The following is a 27921-nucleotide window of genomic DNA, read 5'->3' on the forward strand; positions in this document are numbered from 1 at the left end:
AATTGATAGTGGGTAGTTTCTTTTTTTAGAGTGGGTAGTTATTAAATTAAAGGGTAAAAATGGAATAAAGTGTAAAAAGCTATAAGCTATAAGCTCAAACGCTACTTGAAATAGCATCTGAAAAAAAACTATAAGCTAGTAAAAAAAGCATGTTACCAAACACCTCTAATTTTTTGAAACAAGCTTATAAGCTCATATAATAAGCTATAAGCTAGCTTATTTGTGTTACCAAACACACCCTTAATGGCGGAGACTAATTTTGGAGAAGGAAAATTTTAGAGGGTAGTTTATTGGGTGAAAAATTTTAGAGGGATTAAAAATAAAATTTTGAATATTTATGGAGACTAAAAATATATTTATCCATATATATATATATATATATATATATATATATATATATATATATATTGATTAAAATATACGGCTCAGATTAAAAGCTAATACATGTGTTTTTCCACACTCTATCTCCTAAACCTATTCACCTTCTCTTCTCTTTCTCTGACAATACCACCGTCTTGTATTTGCGTTACAACTTTTATGGCAAATTGTCCTCCCTTCACAATTTTCTTCATCTGACAGCTTCAGCAAACTAATATTCATATTAATGGAGTACAAACACAACAAATTGAAAAGGGGGGCAAGTTGTACCGGATCTGAAATGCTTTACTTCACATTGAATAAAGGGCAAGTTAATCTGAATTTACAAACAGGGACGGACCTGGAGGGGATAAGCAGTGGCCTAGGCCCTCTCATCTACATACACACATATAAATAACATAATATATCATATTATATCATATATCATTTTTTTTTAAGCAATATTATATCATATACCATTAGTATATCATAATTTATAAATATATCTATTATTTATCATTTAGATTATATAAATAAGAATTTAATTGATATGTATTTACGGTGTAAAAATATTTATATTGGCGAACAATTATAAGTGTTGAATTATTAAAAATATAGCCTTTTAATAAATAAAAAATTAGTCGTTTCGAGTGGTAAGAGTTTTGAGTCTCTTAAGTAAGTAGTCAAAAGTTTCATATCGATTGAGGGGAAGAACATATTTTTTGTGCCCCACATATTTCTCTGAGGCGATTAGTCATCAGTCACCATTATATAAGAACTTCGTAAATATAACACGATAACATTAAAAAAAAATTACATGGACAGGTGTAATAGAAAATCTACATTCATTTTTATTATTATTTTACTATTTTTCGCCCCCTGATATGATAAACTTCTGGATACGTCCCTGTTTACAAAATCAGTGTCAACCTCACTCATTCAATGAAATTTCAAACTTCACTCATTAAATCACTTAAAAAAGAACCAATTAAATCAATAAAACAAACAAACTTGGGCAAAATTTATAATATCGAATATTTGATACTGCTTAATCAATGATTGTGGCGATTCAGCGGATCTAAGGGAAACAATGGTGACGAAAAACAGCAATTCATTGGCGGCACAAATGGTAGAGCAGCGGTAACACGACAAAGATAAGTAATCTCATTGGCGGCGGTTATGGTGGAAGGTTGGGGTGAGAGGAAGAAGACGAGTTTGTGTTGAATCAGCAGGGGTGAAACTGAACAGAGGAGGTGGGGGTGATGGTCTGAACGAGATGAATATCCACCACGGTGGTAGGCGTTGAGAAAGAACGATTCAGGGAAGGAAGGAAAAGAGAAGTCAAGGGGATGAGATTGAGTGGAAAGGACACACTTAAAAATGTTTTAATCTCAACCATCTATTTTAATTTAAAGGCCAATAATTATTCTCAACACACACACACACACACACACGCGCGCGCACACACACACACACACTAAGTTTGTGCCTAAATGTGTTGTGCCTATGCAAGAAGGCTTTGGCTAACATGAAATAGGAAGAAAAGTCTTTTACGATGCACAACTATTTTTCCACAGTTGGATATATAGGTGCACCAAGTCTTATGGTAGGTCATCAACACTAGATTTTTTTTCTTTTCTTCCTTGAATGTTTTTTCCGTCTCAACCCAGATGAACTGTTATGGGAACGACGCCGCCGCCCTCCTCTGTCCTCTGCAACCACTCATGCTTCTCCAACAACCAGTCAAATTGTGTCACTTATCTTTAACTAATTAGATTTGTCAATTAATCAGGCGGTGATTATCTGTTTTTAGCTGTAAGTGTTGAAATTAGAATGAAGGTGGTCAATAACCAAAAAAGAGAACGAAGGTGGTCACATAAATTGATTAGACGATGGTTAAATTTGCTTATTCTTGTTTTCATTGATACCATAACAAACGATTTAATTTTAAAGTAACATAGTGAGGAGAGAAAATTATGGCAGAGGGACCCATCAAATAATGACAGGCAACGAAAAATGGAAGTGACCATGGATATCGAATTCCAGCACGGCAGAAATGATTTTTGACACGGTGGTCGCCGACAAAAATTCTCTGACCATATAATAAATTTAGGGGTTTTGGTGCTGATGTAAAGGGAAGAAACTGGTCAGTCCGGTTTATCCATATGCGGCCAAAGGTGGCCGGAAAATAAGAGAAAGTGGTGGTTGTTTTTTTGAAATCTCTCCGATCTGAAAATAAACTGAGGGCTTTTGTAGAGGAGAAAGAGAGGAATCAAGTGTTGGTGATTTCATGACCGAATATGACCGAAAGACGACGGTGGGAAGCGTTGGAGTTAGCCGGCCGCTGGTGAAAATTGAAAAGAGAGGAAGAAGAAAAGACTTCTGAGCGATGAAGAGAGAATTAAATTTTATTTTATTTTTTTGATAAAAGAATCAATTTTATTTTTATTTTTTAAATACGAAAGAACAAAAAAATTTAATTAATATACATATACTACGGAAAGAACATCATAATATGTTGAGTAACATTTTGATCTAAGGGAAGAAATAAGTCTTGCACGGTGCAAGATTTGAAGCACTTGTGCACAGTAGAAGTCGCCATGCAAGAATGTCTCTTCACCCCTATTAGTATTTTTTAGGCAAAATTACACTACAGGTCCTTTATCTTATTTTTTTGTAACATTTTGGTCCTTTATCTTTTTTTTGTAATAATTTGGTCCTTTATCTCTTTTTTACGTAACACTTTGATCCGTATATTATTTATTTATAAAAAATAAAGGACCAAAGTGTTACAAATAAAATAAGATAAAGGACCAAACTGTTACAAAAAAAGGGACTAAAATGTTACAAATAAAAAAAATAAAGGACTAAAGTGTTACAAATAAAAGATAAAGGACCAAGGTGTTACAAAAAAAAAGATAAAAGACCAAAGTATTACAAAAAAATAAGATAAAGGACTTGTAGTGTAATTTTGGCTATCTTTTAATATTATAATCTCTCTCTATCCTTCTTTTCTCTTCTTCTATACTCCCAAATTCCTGTACCGAACCTAACATCTTTCTTCCATCCTTGTAATCTCTTCACACCATCACAAGTCACAATCCACATCTTAACGTAATCATTTAATGTTGCACATATTCCTTTTATCAAATTATTAAAATTTATTTCAAGAAACAATAGATCTTGAGTTTGAGAATAATAATAATAAGGGTTAAATATATTTTTAGTCCTTATAGTTTCACAAAATTTTTTGTTTTCGTCTCACAAAATTTTGAAAAAAAAACTGATTGGTGATGTGGCAAGCCAAAAAAATACACGTGGCAGTGCCACCTCACTGCCACGTCATCCTCCATTCAATTCATGTGAACGGCAGAGACTTAAACCATTGACTAATGAAACTTCATGGACTAAAAAGTGTGAAATCATCAAACTTCAGAGACTAAAACAAAAATTATGTGAAACTATAGGGACCAAAAACATATTTAATCATAATAATAATTTCCAAAATTTATTGAAACTCAATACATTCAACCTTTTTCCCATATTCCAGCAATATTCAAGCAAGAGAGGGGTGCGTTTGAAAATACTGCAAGAGAGAGGTTTTTCCAGATCTAGAAATTCTTCATTCCTCATTATCTTTCTCCATCGATATTGTGAAGATGGAGATTTTAATTTTTTTATTAACAAATCAATTCTGGATTAGATGAAATGCTACACCTAATGATATCGAAATTAATTATAATTATAATTACAATTAATTAAATATATATGACTAATATTTATTTATTTTATTGTAATAACCCTCTGATTTGTTTTTTAAAAAAATCCAACAATTCATAGTTCGACCGCAAAATAAGTAATAAGAGTTGTTTCTATCAGGAATCGAACGTGAATTCTCTTGAACGATTCGTTTTAGGGAAATTCATTAATCACTTTGGTCTAATATGTTGATTATGTAACTAATATATTTAACAATATTATTTTTTGGTGACTACTTCTCTACCCTCACATAAATTGAGGGCATATGCCCTATGCTGATGTGGCATGATGTCTCACCAATCAAATTCAACCACATGTATTTAAATCAAATATAATTAATTTTTTACCACAAAGTAATTTTATTTTAAATTAATTATATTTTAAGTATTATATATTTTATGAATTTACATTTTGGTCATTGCTTCTAATTTGTTTGTTTGCCTTCTTCTTCTTCCATCTCTATTTTTTGTTCTCCCTCTTTTTTGTTCCAGAGAAACACAAAATCCTCTTCGATGCATCATTCCTTCTGGTTTTCCATTGAATCCTCAAATCTCACTATTCGTCTATCCCTCGTCACGTTGCGCCGTCACGCTCAACCGTTGTGCCGTCACGCTCCACCGTTGTGCCGTCGTGAGATCAACTCTTCACGTGTGCGACGCTTCTTGTAACACTCAAACCCATTATTTAATAAAATTCTACCATGATAAATCTTTTTCAAAATACGCGGCGGAGAAGAGAGAAAGAGGTAAGATAAATCTTTTTCATAATAAAATTCTACCATGGTAACACAAATAAGCTAGCTTATAGCTTATTATATGAGCTTATAAGCTTGTTTCAAAAAATTAGAGGTGTTTGGTAACAAGCTTTTTGTACTAGCTTATAGCTTTTTTCCAGATGCTATTTCAAGTAGCATTTGAGCTTATAGCTTATAGCTTTTTACACTTTATTCCATTTTTACCCTTTAATTTAATAACCACCCACTCTAAAAAATAAACTACCCACTATCAATTATGTAATTTTATATTTAATAACCACTTTAAAAGTTAATTTTACCAAACACTTTAATTTTAATAAGCTAGCTTTTCAGCTATCAGCTATAAGCTAGCTTTTCAGCTATCAGCTAGCTTATAGCTTATTTTTACCAAACAGACCCTTGTTTCTGACCATTTTGCATTTAGCACCTACTTCACTTAATTTATAGGCTAACACTTTAAAAACATAATAAAAATCAGCCACTATCTCACATAGCTCTCTTGATATAAACTATATTAGATTAAACTAATAAACATGGCAGCAGAACCCACAACTTGAGAACCTGAATTTTCAATTCTAAACAACATTTTTTATAACCAAACTATTCAAGGAACTAAGTAACAATCGTAAGCAACACTGATGCAAGATGAGATAGTATAGTGTAGTGGCGGCTGGTAGTTATATACCATAAACTCAGGGCAGAAAAATAGTATTCTCTATTATACTTTAGCACCTCCATTAACATGTTCAACATAATCAATTGCCCACAAAAAACTAAACCTCACTAAACATGAATATAAACAAGTAATCCTAGCATTCACCTGGGTAGTTAGTGAGCTGTCTCTTGGACCGCTGTAGGTGGTGGTGGTGAAGGTGCTTGTGGTAAACCAAGTGAACATAGGCGCCGCTTCTTGTTGGCTGCCTCAAGTATCTCCATACATTTTATACAATTTAATAAGAGTATACAAGGAATTATCTATTTAATAAAGAATAAACTTAAAAGTGTTTCTTATAAAAATAACAAAAAAAAAATTTCCAAAGTATTCCTTATATATAGGACCGGAGGGAGTATTATAGTATAAAAATTGTTGATTTTACTATCCTAAAAATTTTCGTGATTAATTGGTCCAGTATTTTTTTGGACAGCAATTACCTTACGCTAGCACATAAAATAGGTAGACAACATTTTTTTTTTATATATGTCATATGTTTGAAGGTCTACCCAAAGGTTTAGACTACCAGCCGATCTATATTCATAGCATCACATAGATGAAAATTTTAAAACTATACGAATGAGCGTTTAATATAAATTTTGAATTTGAATCTTACAATAAATTGAATAAAATTTTAAATATAAGAATAATGGGAAGAAGCATTATATGTTATATTGTCTAATTACAAACAAACAACAACAAAAAAAAAACAAAATTTCTATTAATAATATATCATTAGATCATTCCAATTTTTATATACGGGACGAAGGTTCTCTAAGTTATATTAGTGGCTCAACCCAATTGACAAGTGTAGAGAAATATAGAATCTAGGTTTGAAGTCTGATCCCCTAATAATGTCAAAATTTATTAACTATGCTATATTCATAAGACCACGGGGGGATAATTTTTTTAAAGTATATGAATGAATGTTTAATATAAATTCTGAATTTGAATCTTACATTAAATTGAATAAAAATTTAAATAATAGAATAATTGAATGAAACATTACAAAAAAAAATCTATTAGATATATTTATGATGGGCGGAACATCCGAATTTTTATACACGGGATGAAAGTACTCCGGGTTATATATTAGTGACTAAACTCAATGTAGAGAAATGAAGAATCTAAAGTTTGAAGTTCAGTCCCTCTAATAGTGTCAAAATTTACCAACTAAGCTATATTCATAGGACCACGAGGATGAAAAATTTAAAAGTATTTTTTTACAAGTATATAATGAATGTTTAATATAAATTACTTATAAGTTTTAAAATTTCAAAACTTTAATTTCGAATATAGCAAAATAAAATTTCAACAATTGGTCCAAGATTTGATGCTTGGCCAAGGCGTATATAAATTAATATACATTTTTAGTTCTTTGATGAAACAATTATTTCTCATAGGAATTGAAAGATTAACACAAAACAAAAAAAATATTATGTACACATTTACAAATAGGATAAGCAAATGTATATTTAAATTTATTATTAAAAAATATACATTTTAATTTAATTATTATTAAAATACTATATAAAAATTGAATTATAATATAAAATAATTTAATTATATTTTTATAAGTAAAAACTAACCCGTGCAATGCACGAGTAATTTGTACCAGTTGAAACTTAAAATAAATTTAAGGGACCAAATATGCAATTAATCCTATATTAATTAATACAAGTGTCTATTCTATAATTTCAACAGAAACTTATATTTCTACTCATGTATTAATAGGTGTGTCTATTTTTTCTATAATGTCTGCGGGGACTTATGTTTCTAATCATATAATAATACACGTGTCTATTTTTTTTTTATAATTTCTATGAAAATTAAACTCATATATTAATACAAGTCTTCTTCTTGAGCACTCAAGAGAATAACTATTACAAAATATTGTTTTTGACCTAGAATCAATCCTCCTTTTTTTCCTCCTAAGTGCCTCCTTTTATAGTCCAGCATCCCTTGACCTAATGGGCCTTCTTCTGTGTTGAACTATCCAGGCCCAATAGATATGGCATTGAGATCCAAAAGCAGTTCGTCCGTACAGGACGCATGGATAGAACTCACGTGGCTCACGTCATTTGTTCGTGCATATCACGTGGAGGGTTAACAAACTCAGCTCACGTCACTTGTCCGTGCATATCACGTGGAGGTGTAACAAACTCAGCTCACGTCACTTGTCCGTGCATATCACGTGGAGGTGTAACAAACTCAACTCATGTCACTCGTCCGTGTAGGTAACGTGGAGGTAGAGATGACTCATGATGTAATTTAGTTAGGCCTGTAGAAGTGGAACTTCCAGCGTGGTAGAGCTAAGCGTGTAGGAGGAGAGCTCATGACGTGGTAGATTTGAGCATATAGGAGTGGAGCTCATGGTGACCTGAATGGTCAAACTGTAATATTATTTTATGATATGATCTCCATATCAGTCCACAGTCCACCAAGCGTCAAGCCAGTTAAGGTGTAGACGTTTGTTTCTTTATTCGGTCGACCTATACCAGTCCACAGTCCACCAAGCGTCAAGCCAGTTAAGGTGTAGACGTTTATTTCTTTATTCGGTCGACCTATACCAGTCCACGGTCAACTAGTTGTCAAGCCCGATACTGCATATAGTCTTGTCACATCAGTCGTCTTGTCTTCATCTTTTTATATTATATTTTTACCATGACTTGTTTTTCTAGGATCCACTCTATAAATACGTCTCTCCTCATTTTTACTATTTTACTTATTACTCTCTCAAACTCTCTTTTCACTCCTTTGAATTTACTCTCTTTTGGAGCACTTTACCTTCTTCCCCAATCTTCAACAAGGACAATTCATAGGTAATCGATCAGCTCTACTTGTCGAAATTTCCTTCTCTTTTGTTTGTTTATGAGTATATAAGTGACATTGATTCCTTCTACTTCTTTTTTGTGCGTTATCGAGGCCAGCTCGGCTCTCACCGCAACTTTACTAAAATTTCGTTTAGCTAAATCGCGACTTACTTATGGAGGACCACTAGTATAATATTTTGTTCCAAATATTCAATAAACTATAAGTGAACAAAATGGTTGTTACTACTAGGTAAATGAAATAACGTAAATGGTTGTTAGCTCCACTCCATACATACACACATAAGTACTCACCTCCATAAAGAATAACGTAAATGAGATAAATAAGTAAAAAAAAAAAAAACTAACCAATTAGCTCCTAATAACTTAGGCATGGTAACTCCTACAACCCCCCACAATAACTTGACAACACAACAAAGAGGTACAATAAAGTAGAATTAAAATATCTAAAGCTGCTACTAACAAGCCTTCCTAAAACTCAACCTAGTACTTTATGACAGCAGTAGCTGTGCTCGATGCAACAACACTACAAAGTTATGAAGTTGTGACATTATATTCTTTTTTAACATATTTTGAACAAAAAAATTTGAGTAGTTACTTTTGAGAGTTGTTACTTAAAACAGCCCAATGAATAACAAAGGGAGCAGCTCCATTACTTATGTTTATTCCAAATCTCCAATTCCAGGACTCCCCATAGCCACCGAAAAGGTCGATGAAACCATAAAAAAAGAACTATTCTTATTTGAAGATGTCATATCCTTGAGACACAATTCTTCAATGCCTTATGTAGTTGAGTGCAAAAACTTGGATTCAGTTGGTTTGGCAATAGGCTCAATTCTAAGCTCGGCCCCCTGCTCAATTCTGTAGTCTCTACATCGCCCCTTGCTCAGCTCGGCCTCTCTTATATCAGCTCGACTCTCTCTTCTCGGCCTCTCCCAAATCTATCTTCTCTCTCAACTCGGCTACACTCTACCTCCACCGCTCCTCTACTGTTCGGCGACCTCCTCTTCACAAACGTTTTTTGTTGATGAAATAGGTAAGCACTTCAAAATGATCTTTTTTTTTTAACTTATGATTGAGCTTAAAAATCTTACGTTGTTGCAAACAAATTTTTCACTGATTTTTCCTCTTGTTTTTCACTTTCCTCTATGTCTAGTTGACAAGCATACCATATATTTGATAAAATGCCTCAAACACATTTTCAGTTCAAACAGCTCAGCCTAAAACCAGCTGTTTGGTTTCCACTTATAACAATAGCTAAAGTTTTGTTCGGCTCTTTCTCTTCATGACAACATCAGCTCTCTGCTCGACCTCTTTTTGTTCGGCCTTTCACCAAAGCACTCCAAGTGTTTGATAAAATACTTCAAACACTATTTTTGCTTAAACAGCTCGGCCGCTTACAAGAGCTCCTCTTCTCTTTTGCTTGAGCTCAAACCAATATTTCATGATCTAAACAACTATGAATTCCATAAGTGACAACAACACCTCTCCCGCCTTTAACTAGGCAACTTGGCTACAAAATGTTTCCCTCATCACTTTTGGTTCTACCTTAGCTCAAACTCGTGCTTCTTGTTTTTCACTTATTGAAGCTTTCACTTATTTGATCCACCCTAGCCTAACTTTCACCTATATTTCTATTATTTTTTTTTAGGATTGTAGGTGGATTCAAGCTACCCATGTCTCGTAGGGAGAGACAAAGGTACGAGTCTCCCGACTCATATACGCCTCCATCATCTCCCGGATCTGACATAGAGGAAGGGAATGACATTAATCCTCTTCGAATGGAACCACCCAAGGAAGCTTGGGCCGATATAGAAGTTCGTAATGCTACCTCCAAATATTTCGACTTCAATTCAGCTTTGGCGTGCATTACAAACTTGAGTCATCCTGCTACACGCAAACTGTTTGATATTCGTCCTTGTTATGAAGGAGATGTTGTTTGTGACTCTCCCTCAAAGGGAGAGTGTGTTTGTTTTACTTATGTGTACTACTGTACTTTTTTAAAATTGGGAGTCTGCCTGCCGTTTACTGACTTCCAATGTGAGATTCTTAATACGCTCAACGTTGCACCAACCCAATTACATCCAAATTGTTGGGGCTTTATTAGGGCATTTGAAATCCTATGAGGTGGTTTAGGTCTTCCTTTCTCGACCTATTCCTTTTTTTCTTGCTTCCAAGCTAAAAGTATTAAGAGAAATTCTTGGATTTATATGGCAAACAAAGCTAAACACACTCTCATTACTCCCCTCACCTCGTCTTGGAAAAACTTCAAAAATGACTTCCTTCGTGTTTCTCCTAGTCCTACCTCCCCACTATGGTACGATGACTCTGGAGTTCCCTTTTTTCCTTTTCATTGGACCAAAAGACCAGTGACCAAACCTGACCTTCGTAGCTTACCTCACTCAGTCGATGACATGAAAGCTATTGCAAAGTTACGTACGATGCAAACGGTGACCGTAGCTGAGTTACTTCTTTATGAGAACAATGCAGCTCAACTATCTACATATTTACGTAATTTTCAATACTTGAACTATTGTAACTTTTGTTGTATTTGCATAATTTATTATTAATGCTTCCATTTGTTTTCCTTTATATCTCCAGGATCCAAAGAAATGGTGATGACTAACGAGGAGCGCGCTCGAATTTGGGACCAAGTTGATGAAGAGGTTTGAGGTCCACAACTAGATGCACACAAGGACCAAAGTGCCTCCATTCCGGCTGGTAGTACTAGTCCTACTTCTCCTCGGAAGAAAAAGTCGAAGAGGAAAAACATTGCTAGAAATGAGATAGTTTTGGCAGCTCCCCCAGCTCATGTGAGCCCTCAGCCTGCTCCTCGGATTCCTATCCGCACCGACACCTCCTCTTTTCCAGCAAATAATTGGCGTGCTAAGCTGGCCATTGATGATCGCGGTGGCGAATCCGAATCTGCTTGGGATGTGCATTTCTCCGGTGAGGGAGTTACATCACAGTATACCACCTCTTCTGATGTACAGGTAATTAAAGAGCTTGACTTTGAACAAACCTTGGAGGCTATGAGGACCTATAATTTGTGGTCAGCTTCCCTTGCTACCGAGACCTGCAAGACTCTCAAGGAGGAGCGCACTCGCTACTTAGAAAATCTTCGTACAAAGACTGGTGATATTGACACCTTGAAGGCGTCACTAAAAACTGTTGAGGGTGAGCTCGAAACATCACATTCAAAGTTCTCAGAGTTGGAGTAAAAAATGAAGTCCCTTAAAGTATCGTATGAAAGAAAAGACAAGAAGCTTGAAGATAATGTCAAAGAGCTTGAGAAAAAGAACAAAGAGATGGAGAAAAAGGATAAGTGTATTCATGTTCTGGAGAGGTCCTCCGTTGAAGAGTTCGAACTTGGGTTTGCGCGAGCTCTTGAGCAGCTTGAGATTCTTCATCCCGGACTTGATACCCGCGGGGCAAATTCGAGATTCGTGGTCGAAAATGGTCGGATTGTGAATCCAAAGGCTAGATCTACTTTTGGTGTTGTGACTGGCCACCGATCTACTTAGTTGTGATATCTAGCATATTTTGCATTTCTACTATTCCACAATCTCTTTTGGAATTTTGCAATTTTTATATGGTCACTTTTGGACCTTTTCTACTATGTTATATTGTACTTGTATTATCCATGACTACTTGAACTTTATGTATTCGAGCGGAGCTCCATAGTGGATCGTTTATGATATTATGATATTTATAATCTCTGCTTGTTCATTACTCGTCTGTTATTATCATTTGTAATATAAACTCGTCATAGAAAGTCATGAAGGCATGGCTCTGCTCGTTAGACGTCATAGAAAATCTCTAATGGATCTTTCCATATAACGTAAATTTGCCTAAGCGTCGGGTCTATACCGAAGCTCGCTAAGGTCTTGAAGGTCTGGCTCTGCTCGGCCATCCTTATTAAGACGTCAAGGAAAGTCTCAACGGATCTTTCCCTATAACGTAAATTTGCCTAAGGGTCGGGTCTATACCGAAACTCGCTCAGGTCTTGAGGGCATGGCTCTGCTCGGCCATCCTTATTAAGACGTCAAGGAAAGTCTCTAACGGATCTTTCCCTATAACGTAAATTTGCCTAAGGGTCGGGTCTATACCGAAACTCGCTCAGGTCTTGAGGGCATGGCTCTGCTCGGCCACCCTTATTAAGACGTCAAGGAAAGTCTCTAACAGATCTTTCCCTATAACGTAAATTTGCCTAAGGGTTGGGTCTATACCGAAACTCGCTCAGGTCTTGAGGGCATGGCTCTGCTCGGCCACCCTTATTAAGACGTCAAGGAAAGTCTCTAACGAATTTTTCCCTATAACGTAAATTTGCCTAAGGGTCGGGTCTATACCGAAACTCACTCAGGTTTTGAGGGCATGGCTCTGCTCGGCCACCCTTATCCATAAGTCATGGAAAGTCTTTAACAAAAAATCTGCATATATACTATGGAAAGCGGCTTTGATTTCATATCATTAATATATAAGAGATCCTTACATAAAGAGACAATGTCTTGGCATAATTGCCTTTGTTACTGCAAAAATAAAATAGACATAAAATATAAATAGATACTTGCTCGCTTTCTTTCATTTAATTTTCTTCTTCCTTTCTTAGCTGAAGTAATAACGGAGGTTTGCCGCATTCCAAGTTCGCGGTACCTTACTACCACCTAAATGCTCCAAACGATAAGCTTCCTTCCCTAAATCTTCCTTAACTCTGAATGGACCTTCCCAGTGTGGGAAGAGCTTTCCCAGTGTCTTTACTCCTGGTTTCCTTCTCAGCACTAAATCCCCTTCCTTAATAATCCTTTTCCTGACTTTTGAATCATATCTTCTAGCTGCTCTTCTTTTACAAGCCTCCTCCTTCACATGAGCTCAATCTCGAACTTCATCCTGGAGGTCTAAATTGGCTTGCAGGTTAATAGAATTCTCTTCCATACGAGCAAAGAGGACTCTCGCACTAGGTTCATTGATCTCGATTGGAATCATAACATCTGATCCATACACCATCTTGAATGGAGTTTCTTGAGTGGAAGAGTGAGGGGTAGTATGGTAAGACCACAAGACCATTGGTAATTCTTCTACCCATAACCCTTTAGCTGCCTCCAACCTTTTCTTCAAACCTTGCAAGATTACCTTGTTAGCTGACTCAGCTTGACCATTTGTTTGTGGGTGTTCCACCGATGTGAAGCTAAGTTTTATTCCCCATTCCTTGCAGAAATTAGCGACACGTGAGCTGACAAATTGTGTTCCATTGTCAGTTACTAGCACTGCTGGGAGACCAAACCTACATATAATCTTCTTCCAATAGAACTTTCTGATCCTTTCAGCTGTGATGGTGGCCACTGGTTCTGCCTCTATCCACTTAGTGAAGTAGTCCACAACAACTAAAAATTTCACCTAACCCGCTGCCTCTAAAAATGGACCTAAAATATCAACTCCCCATTTAAAAAAGGGCTATGGGGAAACCACCGAGCTTAGATGTTCCGGAGGTGCATGGTGGAGATTTGAGAACCTTTGACACTTATCGCACCTCTTTACATAATCAGCACAATCCTCTTTCATCGTCGGCCAATAGTAACCTGCTCGAAGCACCTTCGCCGCAAGAGCTCATCCTCCAATATGACTTCCACAGGCCCCTTTATGCACCTCAACTGTCACATACTCAGCTTGCTTAGGAGCCAAACATTTTAGAAGTGGGCTAGAAAAACCCCTCTTAAAAAGTTGGTCTGAAATGATAACAAACTTGGTTGCTTTCTTCTTGACTCTTAGAGCCTCATTTTCCTGAAGGCGCTGATGCTCCTCATTCCGTTGTTGCTGCACTAAGTTTTGTTCTTGAAGCACCCGCACTGCTGCCAGCAGGTCAACAAGCTGCTGGTTGGGGTCATTGTCTCCCAAAATGGAATCCGACGAAGTTGCTATGCGGCGTGTCACCATAGTTACGAGTAAAATGAACAAATGAAAATGGAGCTAGGTCGTTGGAGAGTTTTACCGTAGCCCCACGGTGGGCGCCAATGTTCACGTATATGAATATTAAAGATGAGCTGCCCTAGAGTGTTCTTGAGCACTTAAGAGAATAACTATTACAATATATTGTTTTTGACCTAGAATCAATCCTCCTTTTTTCCTCCTAAGTGCCTCCTTTTATAGTCCATCATCCCTTGACCTAATGGGCCTTCTTCTGTGTTGAACTATCCAGGCCCAATAGATATGGCATTGAGATCCAAAAGCAGCTCGTCCGTACAGGACGTGTGGATAGAACTCACGTGGCTCACGTCATTTGTTCGTGCATATCACGTGGAGGGTTAACAAACTCAGCTCACGTCACTTGTCCGTGCATATCACGTGGAGGTGTAACAAACTCAGCTCATGTCACTCGTCCGTGTAGGTAACGTGGAGGTAGAGATGACTCATGATGTAATTTAGTTAGGCCTGTAGAAGTGGAACTTCCAGGGTGGTAGAGCTAAGCGTGTAGGAGGAGAGCTCATGACGTGGTAGATTTGAGCATATAGAAGTGGAGCTCATGGTGACCTGAATGGTCAAACTGTAATATTATTTTATGATATGATCTCCATATCAGTCCAAGTCTCTATTTTTAAAAAATTTCTAAATATCTCAACAAATTTGAGTTGTTAGAGAAAATACATCCTAAAAAAAATTGTTTAAATTAATACTTTCTTTCAATTTTTTTTTATATATTTTGCGCTTACAAACTCATATTTATTTTATTTTTTTTATTAAAAAAATTCAAAATTATAATATAGTGAACGTGAATATTAAAACTCATTCAAAAATGTGAAGAGTACGTATTAGTTCCTTAAAAGTAAAGACCAAAAAGTGGAATGTCCCATAATTTTGGGGATCAAAACTACTAAATTTTTTATAAAAACTAAAAAATAACTATTAAAACGAGGAATATCATCCTAACAAGTTCAATTTACGACAATATCATCCTATCGTACCACTTAGAGCATCCACAATGGAGCTCCCCATTTTTTTGTACTTAATCGGGCCCCACGTGCACACATCACTCTTTTATAATTTTTTAATAATAGTACCTAATAAGTACTTAATCCCTCCAACCCAACAATTCTTAAAAAGTTTTAAATAGGTCCCACCAATAACACATCTAACCAATAACTCTACATCATTATAAATGGGTCCCACAAAAAATGATATAGGTACCAAGTCTTATTTTAGAACTAGTACCTATTAGGTACTATTTTGATTTTGCTCCAATGAGAGTACCTATTAGGTACTAGTACTTAAAAAAAATAAGAACCACCATTAGAGATGTTCTTAGATAAAAAAATTACTATTATTCATGTAGAGTATAGAAGATTTCATTTTTCATTAAAAAAAGGAAAAGAAAAGAAATTATTATTATTACTACATAGTATTAGTAGTACATAGTTAGGGGGTGGAACTCTACTGGTTGGTATCTTATTACGCATACGCAAAGCACGTCGTTGTAAGTAATTCGACTGTTTTCAGGTTAAGCTTCTTCTCTCTTTCTATTTTTTTTTCTATCTTCAACTTTCTTCTTTCTCTCTTACAATATTAATATTAATAATAATAATAATAATCTCTACGATCCCAAATCAAAACCGCTTTTACCTTAACCGAAATTCACCACTCTCACAGATCTCTCTCAATCTCATATCCATCAAGCTCGTTTATTCCCTTTTTCTCCAATCGCTTCTTTAGGGTTTCTACGAACCACTTTCCTTTCTTCTCATTTAAGGTATTGAAAATCGTTAATCGCGCATTCTAATTCAATTGCAAACAATTTTTGAAAACTTGTTCTTAATTATTGTTTTTAATTTCTTAATTTTAATTTTGAACCCTGCTTTTTACTCTGAACTCGTTGGTATATGCATGTGGTTGTTGGATCTACTTGTTTGCAATTGGTGTTGGATTGGGTTTGTTTATGAATAGGGATGCGAAAGAGTTTTCAAAATTATTGCTGTTATTATTAGATTTGAATGTAAATGTTTCTGAAATGTGTTATTTGAATCTTGTGATTTGTAAGCGTATTCATTATAAGCGTTGTTAAAAGAAATGAAGCTAAAAGTTTATGGTGTATGTTTTTAGTAGTATAGTATTAGTTGCTTTGGCTGAAAAGAGAATTAGAATATAAATCCTTAATGTAAATTTTCTACGCTGGGTAATATGAATGGGGAAAAACTAATTTTGTAGCCACTTTTCTGAAGTGCTACAATTATTTGACAACATGTTGTACTTTATCGTGTAGCGTAGGACAATAGCAGATTGTTAAAATTCCGTTATGCTATATCCGCTATTTGATAATATTGAAAAAAATGTTATTTAATTTTAGTCAGTAATTTGGGTACTGACGGATGGGTGCCAACTGCTAACAACAGGTGAACTTCTCGGTTATGTTTGAGACTTTGAGTTTGATTGCTCAATAATTAGGAATAGTTGTGAAATGTGGTGATGAATGGTCAAAAACAATGGAAGAAAACTACTGTTTTGTATGAAATATGCTAATGAGAATGGTGTTTTGGATGAGTGGCAGCATACAGTTATAGCTATAATTTGTTATGAGATACCGGTGTCCTTAATTTTTATTATGAATAAGGGTTGATAATGTTGAAATGATGATAATGAGATGGGTTGTCGGGAATTTTCTGCTACAAGAAAGTCATTTTAAATATATCACTGTATGTAATTCCTGAATGGTTTAATAACATTTAAGGAAGAGTTCAATCCTGCTCTCCTCCTCTGAAATTTAGTGGTAATGTTATAATTGCAAAGATATACTTAAATAATTGCAATATATCTTATTGACGGAATTGTCGTTCTCTATGTATCTTCTTTATCAGGCCTTTCAATTGGCTTGAATGACCGTGTTGCGACAACCAGCCTATGACTTCAAGCATGTTGGGTGGGGAGCGAAGGTAATTTTGGATTTGTGTGCATTGGAAGCCACTATAATTGGGCTAGTGATGAGGGATTTGGTTATTCAAAAGCTATTTTGTGCCTTGTTATGCATATCATTTTGTGATACGTCCTTGTAGAAAACCAACTGTTTTTACGATCATATTATTCTAATGCTAAGTGGCAAGTGCCAACCACTAGGTTCCTTAACTGAGGTTTCAAATTTTGATCTCTCCATTTGTGCATGAATGTATTTTTTATTAATATGCTGAATAGAAATTAACGATAATACTGAACAGGTGGACCTCTTCCACCAGAAGAGGTGGTATGACTGTGTTAGGGAAAGTTGCAGTTCCAAAACCTATAAACTTACCTAGTCAGAGGTAAATGATTTCTGGCTGGATTATTTAACTTCTCAGTTATCTTGGGTTGTTGGTCCATGATCTAAACTTGCTTATTTTCTTTTGTTTTAAGGTTAGAAAATCATGGTCTGGACCCAAATGTGGAGATTGTACCCAAGTGAGTAAATATTCTATTAATCTTACTATTATATATTTTTCAGCTGCTTTTGTTCCCCGAGACTAGATAATTGATTCTTGTGTTGTCTTATATTTATTAGGGGTACCCTTGGCTGGGGCAGTAAATCATCATCTCCTGCATCAAATGCATGGGGGGGTTCTTCTCTGTCTCCCCCAAATGCCAATGCTGGGGCTAGTTCGCCCAGTCATCTCAGTGCCCGTCCATCATCTGGTGGAAGTGGCACGCGACCTTCAACTTCTGGCAGTGATAGGGCTTCCGAAGTAACTACTAGTGCATGGGGGTCAAGCTCCCGGCCTTCATCAGCATCGGGGCCACCAACATCAAATCAGTCTTCACAGACATCATTGCGTCCTCGCAGTGCTGAAACAAGACCTGGTAGTTCACAATTATCAAGATTTGCTGAAAATGTGGCTGAAAATTCAGTAGCTTGGAGTGGATCTAGAACTACAGTGACACTGGTAGGTTTCTGTTCTAATTTGTGGTTAGTCACTTCATATGATTTTTTGCTGTAATTTATATGGTGTTAAAAGATTAATAAATATAATAATATATTGATTTAACCAATGTTGAAGATGTTGCATCAACAATTGCAAAAATTGACGTGAGAGTTTATTCTCCTAAAGCCAACAATTTTCCATTTCGCACCTATCTTTCTATGGCTTGGGAATGAATGACTGATACATATCTTGTCACCGGTCATAGTTTCTTGGTTAATGGAAGTATTAGTATATCTAAAAATTATCTCATATCAGTATATTACGATAAATGTGAGTTGTATCTCGATTCAATACAGAATGGAACTCAATCGTAATGAATCTTAGCGTGTATTTTTTTTTATCATGAATCTCATCTTGAACACTGATTCACAATGATGAATCCGGATTCATTATGATTCTTTCTAGTGAATCACTACCTATTTATTGTAGCTAACCATGTCTGTTTTGTCATTTTGTATAATCGGCTACTTTTCTTTTAGCATTTGATTTATGACTTGAATCTTGAATTAATTTAAAGTTAGTAGATGATAGATATACCAGCTTATTCTGGGATGAGGGCTGACTTAGAAACATGATAAAATAACATTTACCCTTGAATAAATCATTTAATATCTATTAAAACCTCAAAAGGTTCAAAATAAAAAACAAAAATATAATATTATAAATAAAAAACATTAAAAAAAACTAAAAACAAAAAGTACATTAATCGTGTACGACAATGTACTTTTTTTATGGTTTTTTTATTGCTACTTATGTGCATCACAATTTTAATTTGATACACTTTATTGCATAATTTATATTAATTTTAAATATTAAAGATATATAGAATTATTTAGTTACTCGTATGATTTTAAAATTTGTATTTATTTAGTAGTGACAATGATTTTTTTTATTATTTTATTACTTTGATTTTAGTATATTTTTAGTATATTTCATTTATTTTATAAATTTATAAATTAAAGAAAATATTACAAGTTAATTTTAAAAAATATGTAATTGTTTACAAGGATAATTTTGTCAGTTAAATATGATTTATATCATATTACGTCATTATTAGGTGTGTACCAAACACCAAACAGGATTAAAAAAATGTTACAGTATCTTGTTTGTTATTATGTGCACATCAAACATATGACAGGACAAGTGCTTATCTTGACCCTATCTTATTATTGATCAATCGGGGTCCTGATTTTTCATATGTCTTTACACTTCACCGTCAACAGCCTGTTAATTTTGATCTCAACAGTTTACTGCGTCTATTGTTTTTTTAATTAACTGCACCATCTTTCTTAATAAACAAAAACGTCCATCAGTCTCACGAGTTTGTGGTTGTTGACTATTTACCCATTCTTTTTTACCTTTTATCAATACTGTCTTTGACTTTACTATGGTTTTTATTTTTTTATTGCTATAAAAACGAGTGTTTAAATATTTGTATTACAAACTACTGTATTAATTAGGTGTTCATAATCTGTGACCTATCAGAACAGTAGTCTTGCTGTCAGATGCTTTGCACTGCTATCTATGTCATAGGTTACCAGGGAAACCTTTGTTGGCACATATCAAACCTGATCTAGCATAGTACACTCTTAATATTGTAAGCCAACTCATGCATGACTCTAGGGTAAGATCATTGCAGGCTAAATACCTAGCAACCATGCCCAAAATAGGACTTTTTGGCTAAATGGTGGAAAATTATGTCATAAAGGTGTACATAGGTGTTGATAGTAACACGGAGGAATAAGATACATACTGTAGTTGCTCAGTGGAGTGCAAAGGACAAGGTTTCTGTTATATATTGTGGATAAAGATCATATTGAATGACTTGAGGATAAAGTATGATGTCCTCATGAAACTGTTTGTTGACAATATTATCCACCACCATATCCCATAATCTTGTTATGCATTACAGAACAAAACACATTGTGATAGGCTAGCACTTAATCAAGGAGAGATTTGTAGTAGACTTGTAACCGGAGTATTGTTTCCTTTGAGACTGTTTGGAAATTGTACCAAGGGATTGCTTACAGGGAGCTTTTAGGATCTTACTAGCAAGGTGAGAATGAAGTATCCATTCATCAGCTCAAGGGGGAGCATTGTAATTTGTAAATATTGTAAATGTAAATAGCACAAATTTAGGTCAGTGTGTTTTTTTACAGGTTTACTACTTAGTTTCTCTCTTATTTGGACTATTTTTCTCATTTATTCTCCTTCATTGGCATAAGCCTATAAGGGCCCGTTTTATCTACTAATAGAAGCCTTTATTTATAAATGTGTTTGGATAAATTAATGAAAAGGGCTTATCACAATTTGGTAAGCTGCTTATGCCATATTTTTGTAAGATCTCACTATGCTTACACGGAGCTTATGAAACTACTACTCTTTTTGAATCCTGTGTGCCTCTTTTTATAAGCTTTCCGTTTTTTGCTACACACTTATCTTTTATCATCCCAGCATATCTATCTATCTATCTATCTATCTATCTATCTATCTATCTATCTATATATATATATATATATATATATATATATATATATATATATATATATATATACACACACACACACACACACACACACACACACTTTATATTTTTAATCATGGTTTGATTATGTAATTTAAAAAAAATAAAAAACATTATATTAACAATTTATAATTGCTTATGTAATGACATATCCAAACTTAAAGAGCTTATTGAGTATAAGAGGTTATGACGTATGCTCTAATGCTATAAGCATTTGTATAAGTTGTTTGTCCAAACGAGCCTAAATGTAAACCATCTATATTTAATTAATTAAAGAATGCAGTCCTTTCATATTCTTTCAAGTTTCAAGTTCTTGTGTTGTATTTACTAATTCCAGCGATGTTATCAAATTTGATTTTTCATGTGTCTAATATTGTACCACTGTTCTATTGTAGGGAATTACACAACGCAAGAATGATGATTTTTCTTTGAGCACTGGAGATTTTCCGACTCTTGGTTCCGAGAAGGACAAATCTGTACATGATGTTGAGTTGCAAGGTAGCATATGCAGAACTATTATCGATACTAAGGGTAGTATGGTTTTATACTGATTAACAATCTTACATTGATAATAGTGCTGCATTCTTTGGTCTTAGATGCATTTGTAGTTTTAGATTTACAGTTTTACACTGCATACATTGTTCATTGAGGAGTGATTGCTGTAATATCTGGTGCCCTGCCCTGTCTCCTTTTAATTTACCCCTTGAACTCCTAGTAGTTGCTATGTGGATATCTACCCAGAAACCGAAGGTTTTTCTTAGAAATTGTCTTTTGCCCATACTCTGTCATGTCCTGGTTGGGGAATTTTTATTGGTGTCTCTTTTTGTCAGAGTTAGTTATGAAAAGAGATTGGCATGCTCTATTACTTGACGTGTTCTCTTAGTTTCTAGGTGTTTTCTGTTGCAATTTTCTTGTGACGATGTCTTGTCAACGTTGTACTATTTTTTTTTAAAAATAAATTACTTTAATAAAAAAATGAAAGGATTTACTTGTGGCACATCTTATCTTTGGTTTAAATTAATTTGCGTATATACATATTGGTGTGGTATTTACACTGTATTTTGTTTGACTGTTTTTGCTGTGGTTTTTTATGACATGAGTTTTAAAATAGTTGAGAAAGAGTGACTTCAGAGATGTTAGTTGTTTAGAAATAATTGCATTTGTTAGTTTTGATTAAAACTTTATCAACCATTGGCAGATCATGGTTCTCATATTCGGCCAGGCTCATCTTCTGGACTTGGGAAAGAGAAAAATGAGACCTCAACTGTCGGTATGTCTTCATGCTCTTGTTGTTGGTGTGAGTTTTTTTTGGAACTTGGTGTTGGTGTGGTTTAGTTACTCCTTTTTCTGCTTTTAAGTTTTGTGATTTGTCATTGATAGTGAATAGTGATAATGTTGGTTGTGTTATAGATGATTGTCATGCTAATGCGAAGGGTGAAATTGTAAATTCATGGAGAAGAGACTATCAGGCTTTCAATGAGGATTGTATGAGGCCTGGAATAGAGAAATGGCATGGGAATCTCCAGCCTTATCCTAATGCTGTTATTCCACCTCAGCACTTTGATGTTTGGCGTGGTTCTCCAGTAAATAACCATCGTGATATTTGGTTCAGAGGTCCACCTAATGGTCCTCCTTTTGGAACTCATGTTGCTCCAGGTGGCTTTCCAATTGAACCATTTCCATTTTATCGTCCACAATTTCCACCTACCGGTCATGCTAATCCACCTCAAGTTCCTCCTCCTGGAAGCGGTCCAAGAGGGCAGCATAATAATGGAGAAATCTACAGGCCTCATATGCCTGATGCTTACATTCCTCCAGGTATGCCATTGAGACCTGGTTTTTTTCCTGGCCCAATGGCCTATGAAGGCTACTATGGTCCTCCAATGGGCTATTGTAATTCAAACGAACGAGATGTCCCTTTCATGGGAATGGCAGCTGGAGCCTCTGTTTATAATAGGAACCCAAGTCAGAATCCTCCTGAGCCTGGCAATTCACATGGTAGGTCTGGTGGACATGATCCTGCAGCGAAGTCATTGGCCTCAGAACCGGTAGAATCCAGTCATACTCCTGATACTGTCGGACCCTACAGGGTTCTTCTTAAGCAACACAACAAGTGGGATGGAAAAAATGAACCAACAAAGGATTCATTAACAACAAATACATCATTTGTCAATGCGAGGGACCAACCGACAATGTCTGTCCAAGAGAATGATCATATTAGGAACACGGAGATGGATTTAAGGAGGACAAGTGCTCATGGCAAAGAAGCTTCTTCTCAAACATTGGGAAATCAAGGATCTAGTTTGGTCAATAATGCCAAATCACTTGAAAACACAGAAAGCTTTAATAAATTTGATAATATTGCGGCAAGGAAAAGGGATGGTGTAGCTTCTAATACACTAGAAACTTCCCCAAGATTGCCCACCCCTAAAGATTCCTCTCTGATTCAGAAAATTGAGGGTTTAAATGCAAAAGCCAGGGATAGTTCATCTACTAAAAGTAAAGAGGAGAGGAGGAATAAGTTTCATGCTGGTAGCCATGCAGAAAATGAATTCGGTGCTGGTGTTGTGTTTCCTGAGACAACCGTTGCCACTGAAGTTAAAAATCCAACTGCTCGTGGAGTGAGTGCTTTTGGAGGCGAAAATAGTTTTGAATCATCATCTCTCGGTGGAACAGCTACATCTAGGTTGGCCTTTTTTTTTAATATATATTAACTGCTCCAGTTGTGGTTCATTTACCATGCTGAACATATTGAAATGCTTATCTACAGGCATATTTCTCATGGCATGCAAGGAAGAGGCAATCATCGTAAAGGAAGACTCGATACTCAAGATGCTGATGATTGGCGAAAGAAATCTGGGGTCATAGATTCTTCAACTTCATCAGGTGCTGCACAGTTGGATTCTTCTAACATTCTTGTTGGTGAGCATCAAATATCTGTTGATGCGTATGAAAGGTCCGGGTCCTATAGCCAAGTTGGGCGTAAAGGAGAATCTATGCAAACCTCGGCTGATAGCCATGCACAGGTAATGCATACACCATTTCTTTACTTACCACCTGCTATTCTTACATTTAAATCTTGCACACTTTGAAACTCTTCAGAATGCTAAAACAAAAGAGTTAGCCAAGCAACGGACTAAGCAACTGCTGGAGGAAGAGGTTGAGCGGCCTAAAAAGCAAAACCCTAAAAGTCTAGTGAAGTTAGATGAAGTAAACAGGCGCACACAAGCCGTGGCAGGGTCAACACAGAAAGATTATAATGCAAATTCTGCCCTACAGAGTAAGCAAGAAGAATTTCAACCTTCTGAATCAGCAACAGTATTGGGCAAATCTGGAGCAGCCGCTTCATCTGTAATGCCTAGTGACAATGATGCTTCTCAGATTAGCGATACCAACATAGTTGAAAAACAACCCATCTTGTCTGGTGAAACACAAACACCTTGTGGTGATGCCACTAATGCCTTACAGATTCACAACAATGTTGCGTCAAGGCAGAAAAGAGCGAGCTATAAACATAAACATAGTCTTTCTCAAGAGAAGACTTTGAATGTTTCTACAGCCTCAACTGCCCCAGAAGTTGAGAATCACACAGTGGCTTATGTTAGTGTATCTTCCGGCATTGCTACTGCCGTGAATGAAGTTAGTTCAGCCTTTGTCTCTGGCGTACCCATGAATTCAACTTCTATGGTTGAGTCATCTGTAAACCAGAAAAAGAAGCATAACAGGAATAGCAAAAACAAACAGAAAGTTGAAGAGACTTTGTCCTCGGCTACATTACCATCGGCAATACCAAAAGAAGTCAATCTTTCTAGAAGATCTGTTGAAAATAAATCCAGGGAAGACGTCGAGTTAGATCAGGGCTCACTTCAGTCATCGTCCTTACCGAAAGATTCAAATCAGTATTCTGACCAAAGATATATAGAAAATGAAGAATCCTACGGTAGAATGAATAGCCAGTTGAAATCACAACATTCTCGTAGGATACCAAGAAACATGCAGGCTAATAGACAGGCTGAGAAATCCCATGGGAGTGATGGTTTGATGTGGGCACCTGTTAAACCATCAAACAAGATAGAGATTGTGGATGAATCAAGTGAGAAAAGTAAAATTGAGGCAATTGTTCCTGCAAAGAGTGATCAGCAGGTGCATAATTCGAAAAATAAGAGGGCTGAAATGGAGAGATATATTCCAAAACCTGTTGCAAAAGAAATGGCTCAGCAAGGAAGTTTACAACAAACGGTGTCCTCAGTAACTCAAGCTCCAACGGATGACTGTATTGAAAAAGCTGATTCAGGCCCTCAAGGCCCCCAGATAACTCGGCATGCTATTTCCGGTGTTGGAAAAGTGGGTTCTGTAATGGAATCTAAAAATGGAGATAACAGGCAGACCAGGGCTTGGAAGGGAAAAGCACATGGTTCATGGCGGCAAAGGAATTCAACAGAATCATATGATGTGTATGACATGCAAGATGGATTGGACCATGGTTCAAACTCCTATCAAAATCTGATGCCGATGGAGCGTCAGCAAGTGCAGATGTCTGAAACAAGCTCGTCGAGAGGATATTCTAAGCATGGTAATGACACTAGTAAACCTGATGGCTTAAACAATTCAGACAATCATGATTCAGCTGTTCCTGTTATTAAAGATCATAAAGCAATGGTCAGGGAGAGGCAGGTTTCTTTTAGACGACAGAAGGGCACAGGGGTAAATCATGATGTTGATCAAAAGAAAAATGCTGGGGACACAAGTAAAACTGAAACATTGTCATCATTGTCTGAGCACAATCAACCAGATGACAATGCTGTTGCAAAAGAAAGTATGTCATCTCATTGGCAACCCAAATTCCAGGCATCAAATAATCAGAGAGGAAACAGACCCAAGAAAAAGGAGTCTACTCATGCTGGTGTATCATTTCCAGATGGTCAAGACAAGGAGTCTGGCACTCTTATAACACAACCTGGCAGCCAATCAGTTACCGAGACGAGCAAGGGTGGAGATGCCTCAAATTTAGGGAATCTGAAGACTGTAAGAGAGAGTAGAAATGCTCCACCAAAAGGCTATCCCCACTCCTCAAATCAGGTAGCTGCTAGCTCAAGTGAGCAGGCTCCAACAGGTATGGATTTTAGGAATCAGCAACGGCCATCATCTGGAGGTCGCAGAAATGGAAACCAAAATCGTTATGGAAGGGGACATGAATCTCAGGGAGATTGGAAAACAGCTGCGCAAGATGACATGCATCATCATAACCATCCTGCTAACCGGCAAAGACAAGGTCCAAACTTTCATAATCATTATGAGTACCAAACTAATGGGCCACATGTTGGTGACAACAAATCAGACAACTATGAACGACCTAAAGATGGTAATTATCAGGCTGGGGGAAGATTTAGAGAGAGAAGTCAAACTCACTTAAGACGAGGCGGTGGAAACTTCTCTGGCCACTAGTTAGAGTGGTAGTTTTGATTAGAAGCTGTTAATGAGTAGTTGTTCTATTTCAAGATGGTTTTTGTGCTCCATCAGAAGCCCATACATATATATTGGTGCTTTGTTCAGTCATATTGGAGTATATGTAGTTCAGGTTTTGGATAAGTTAAGTTTTGAAAGGTAAATGCAGTTGCATCAGTTATGTTCTGATGGTCGGTAGGCATTGGGCAGGGAACAATGAAGATGACGCCTTCTTTTTTTGGGGCTGGGGAAAAAGTTTGATGTTCTGTGCCCTGTGATTTATTATTCTTCATATGTATCTGAATGAAAATAGTAATTTATTTGATGGCATGGCTTTTGTTTTTCGTTTCATCAAGACTGCTGTCTACTGACTTTTTACTTTCTGCTTATGTTTCTTTTTTCAGTTCTTTTTTCGGGAAAAAAGTTTCGGATTTTTTCGGAAAAAAAGATTTCGATTTTTTAAGGAAAAAGTTCCGATGTTTTCCGGAAAAAAGTTCCCGATTTTTTGGGGAAAATAGTTTCGAAATGTTCATATGAAAAAGTATTGCTGATACAAAGAGTGAAAAAACAGAAAATATTTAAAACTTTTTTTCCGAATAAAATATTAGAACTTTTCCAGAAAAATATCGGAAACTTTTTTTCTGGAAAATATCCGAAACTTTTTTCCGAATAAAATATCGGAACTTTTTTCCCGAAAAAAGAATGGAAACTTTTTTGTTCAGACAAAACCTCCGGAATTTTGTTTTTTTTTATCTAAAATCGATATTTTTCCCGTGAAATTCGGGAACTTTTTTCCGAAAAAAAATCGAAATTTTTTCCCCAAAAAAGATCGAAAACTTTTTTCCGAAAAAATCGGGAACTTTTTTTCAAAAATAAAAAATAATATAATACTGACAATACACTGTAATATCACGTACACATTCAATTCGATCCACAAAACACATGGCTCATTGGTGAGAGACCTATCATGGTTTCCCATCCTAGAATCCGCTATATCTTAGGTGGCATTTAGGATGGTCAAGTAATAAACTTGTCCACCATAGAGCACTTTGAATTATTGGTTGGATTTTGCAATCCTATTAAATCTTACCATACATCTCCTATACTATATCACTTCTTTTTCCTTCTTGTCGCCCACCCCACCCCACTCCACCATCACCATTAACCCACTCCAACAGAAATATTACTTGCAGAAATTCAATTAAAAATCAAGAAAACAAATTGTAAACATAAATCATTATCAAACTTAAATACCCAAATAAGATAAATCAAAGGGCGGATTCTACCGTGAGTGAGTGTCTCATATCACTCACGGGTGCACAACTTAAATACAAATCTCAGCCGTTCATTAATGATGGTGCATCCTACATATCTTACACTTTATTATTATCTTTGTGCTTTCTTCTGCAATTGAGATCACTATTTCTCTGTCTTCATCTCTCTACACTACACACATTATACCTCTCTATGAAACAAACAAAACCCAGAAATCAAGGACTAAAATAAATCTCAAAGCTTCCAAAACCATAAATTTTAACAATGTTGCAATCAATTTCAATTCTTGTATCCCTTTAACAATGCGGCTACAGCAAAAATCACCACCACCG

At 35.8% G+C, this 27921-nt stretch overlaps 2 protein-coding genes across 6 annotated transcripts; both read left to right on the forward strand.

Moving 5' to 3' along the window:
- The first annotated feature begins 8891 nt into the window (after positions 1-8891).
- LOC123898248 lies at positions 8892-12128 on the forward strand. Of its 2 annotated transcripts, none has more exons than XR_006805286.1 (2): positions 8892-9449; positions 11015-12128. XR_006805286.1 is itself a non-coding variant. In XM_045949153.1 (2 exons), exons 1-2 carry the CDS (start codon positions 10624-10626, stop codon positions 11083-11085), a joined length of 372 nt encoding a protein of 123 aa, XP_045805109.1. In that variant the 5' UTR covers positions 9746-10623; the 3' UTR covers positions 11086-12128. The 2 variants fall into 2 exon arrangements, 1 of the variants encoding a protein (XP_045805109.1); XM_045949153.1 differs by lacking the exon at positions 8892-9449 and adding an exon at positions 9746-10924.
- A 3664-nt stretch (positions 12129-15792) lies between these two features.
- LOC123898630 (protein MODIFIER OF SNC1 1) lies at positions 15793-26669 on the forward strand. Of its 4 annotated transcripts, none has more exons than XM_045949641.1 (11): positions 15843-15901; positions 16792-17165; positions 17254-17328; positions 17608-17691; positions 17783-17827; positions 17928-18306; positions 21265-21367; positions 22068-22139; positions 22280-23555; positions 23640-23895; positions 23972-26669. In XM_045949641.1, exons 3-11 carry the CDS (start codon positions 17297-17299, stop codon positions 26312-26314), a joined length of 4590 nt encoding a protein of 1529 aa, XP_045805597.1. In that variant the 5' UTR covers positions 15843-15901; positions 16792-17165; positions 17254-17296; the 3' UTR covers positions 26315-26669. The 4 variants fall into 4 exon arrangements, with proteins under 4 accessions (XP_045805598.1, XP_045805597.1, XP_045805595.1 ...); XM_045949640.1 differs by lacking the exon at positions 15843-15901 and adding an exon at positions 15921-16151; XM_045949642.1 differs by lacking the exon at positions 16792-17165 and having other exon boundaries at positions 15793-15901.
- Positions 26670-27921: the final 1252 nt, after the last annotated feature.

Source organism: Trifolium pratense, linkage group LG7 (assembly GCF_020283565.1).
Source record: "Trifolium pratense cultivar HEN17-A07 linkage group LG7, ARS_RC_1.1, whole genome shotgun sequence".
NCBI classification, from domain to species: Eukaryota; Viridiplantae; Streptophyta; class Magnoliopsida; order Fabales; family Fabaceae; genus Trifolium; species Trifolium pratense.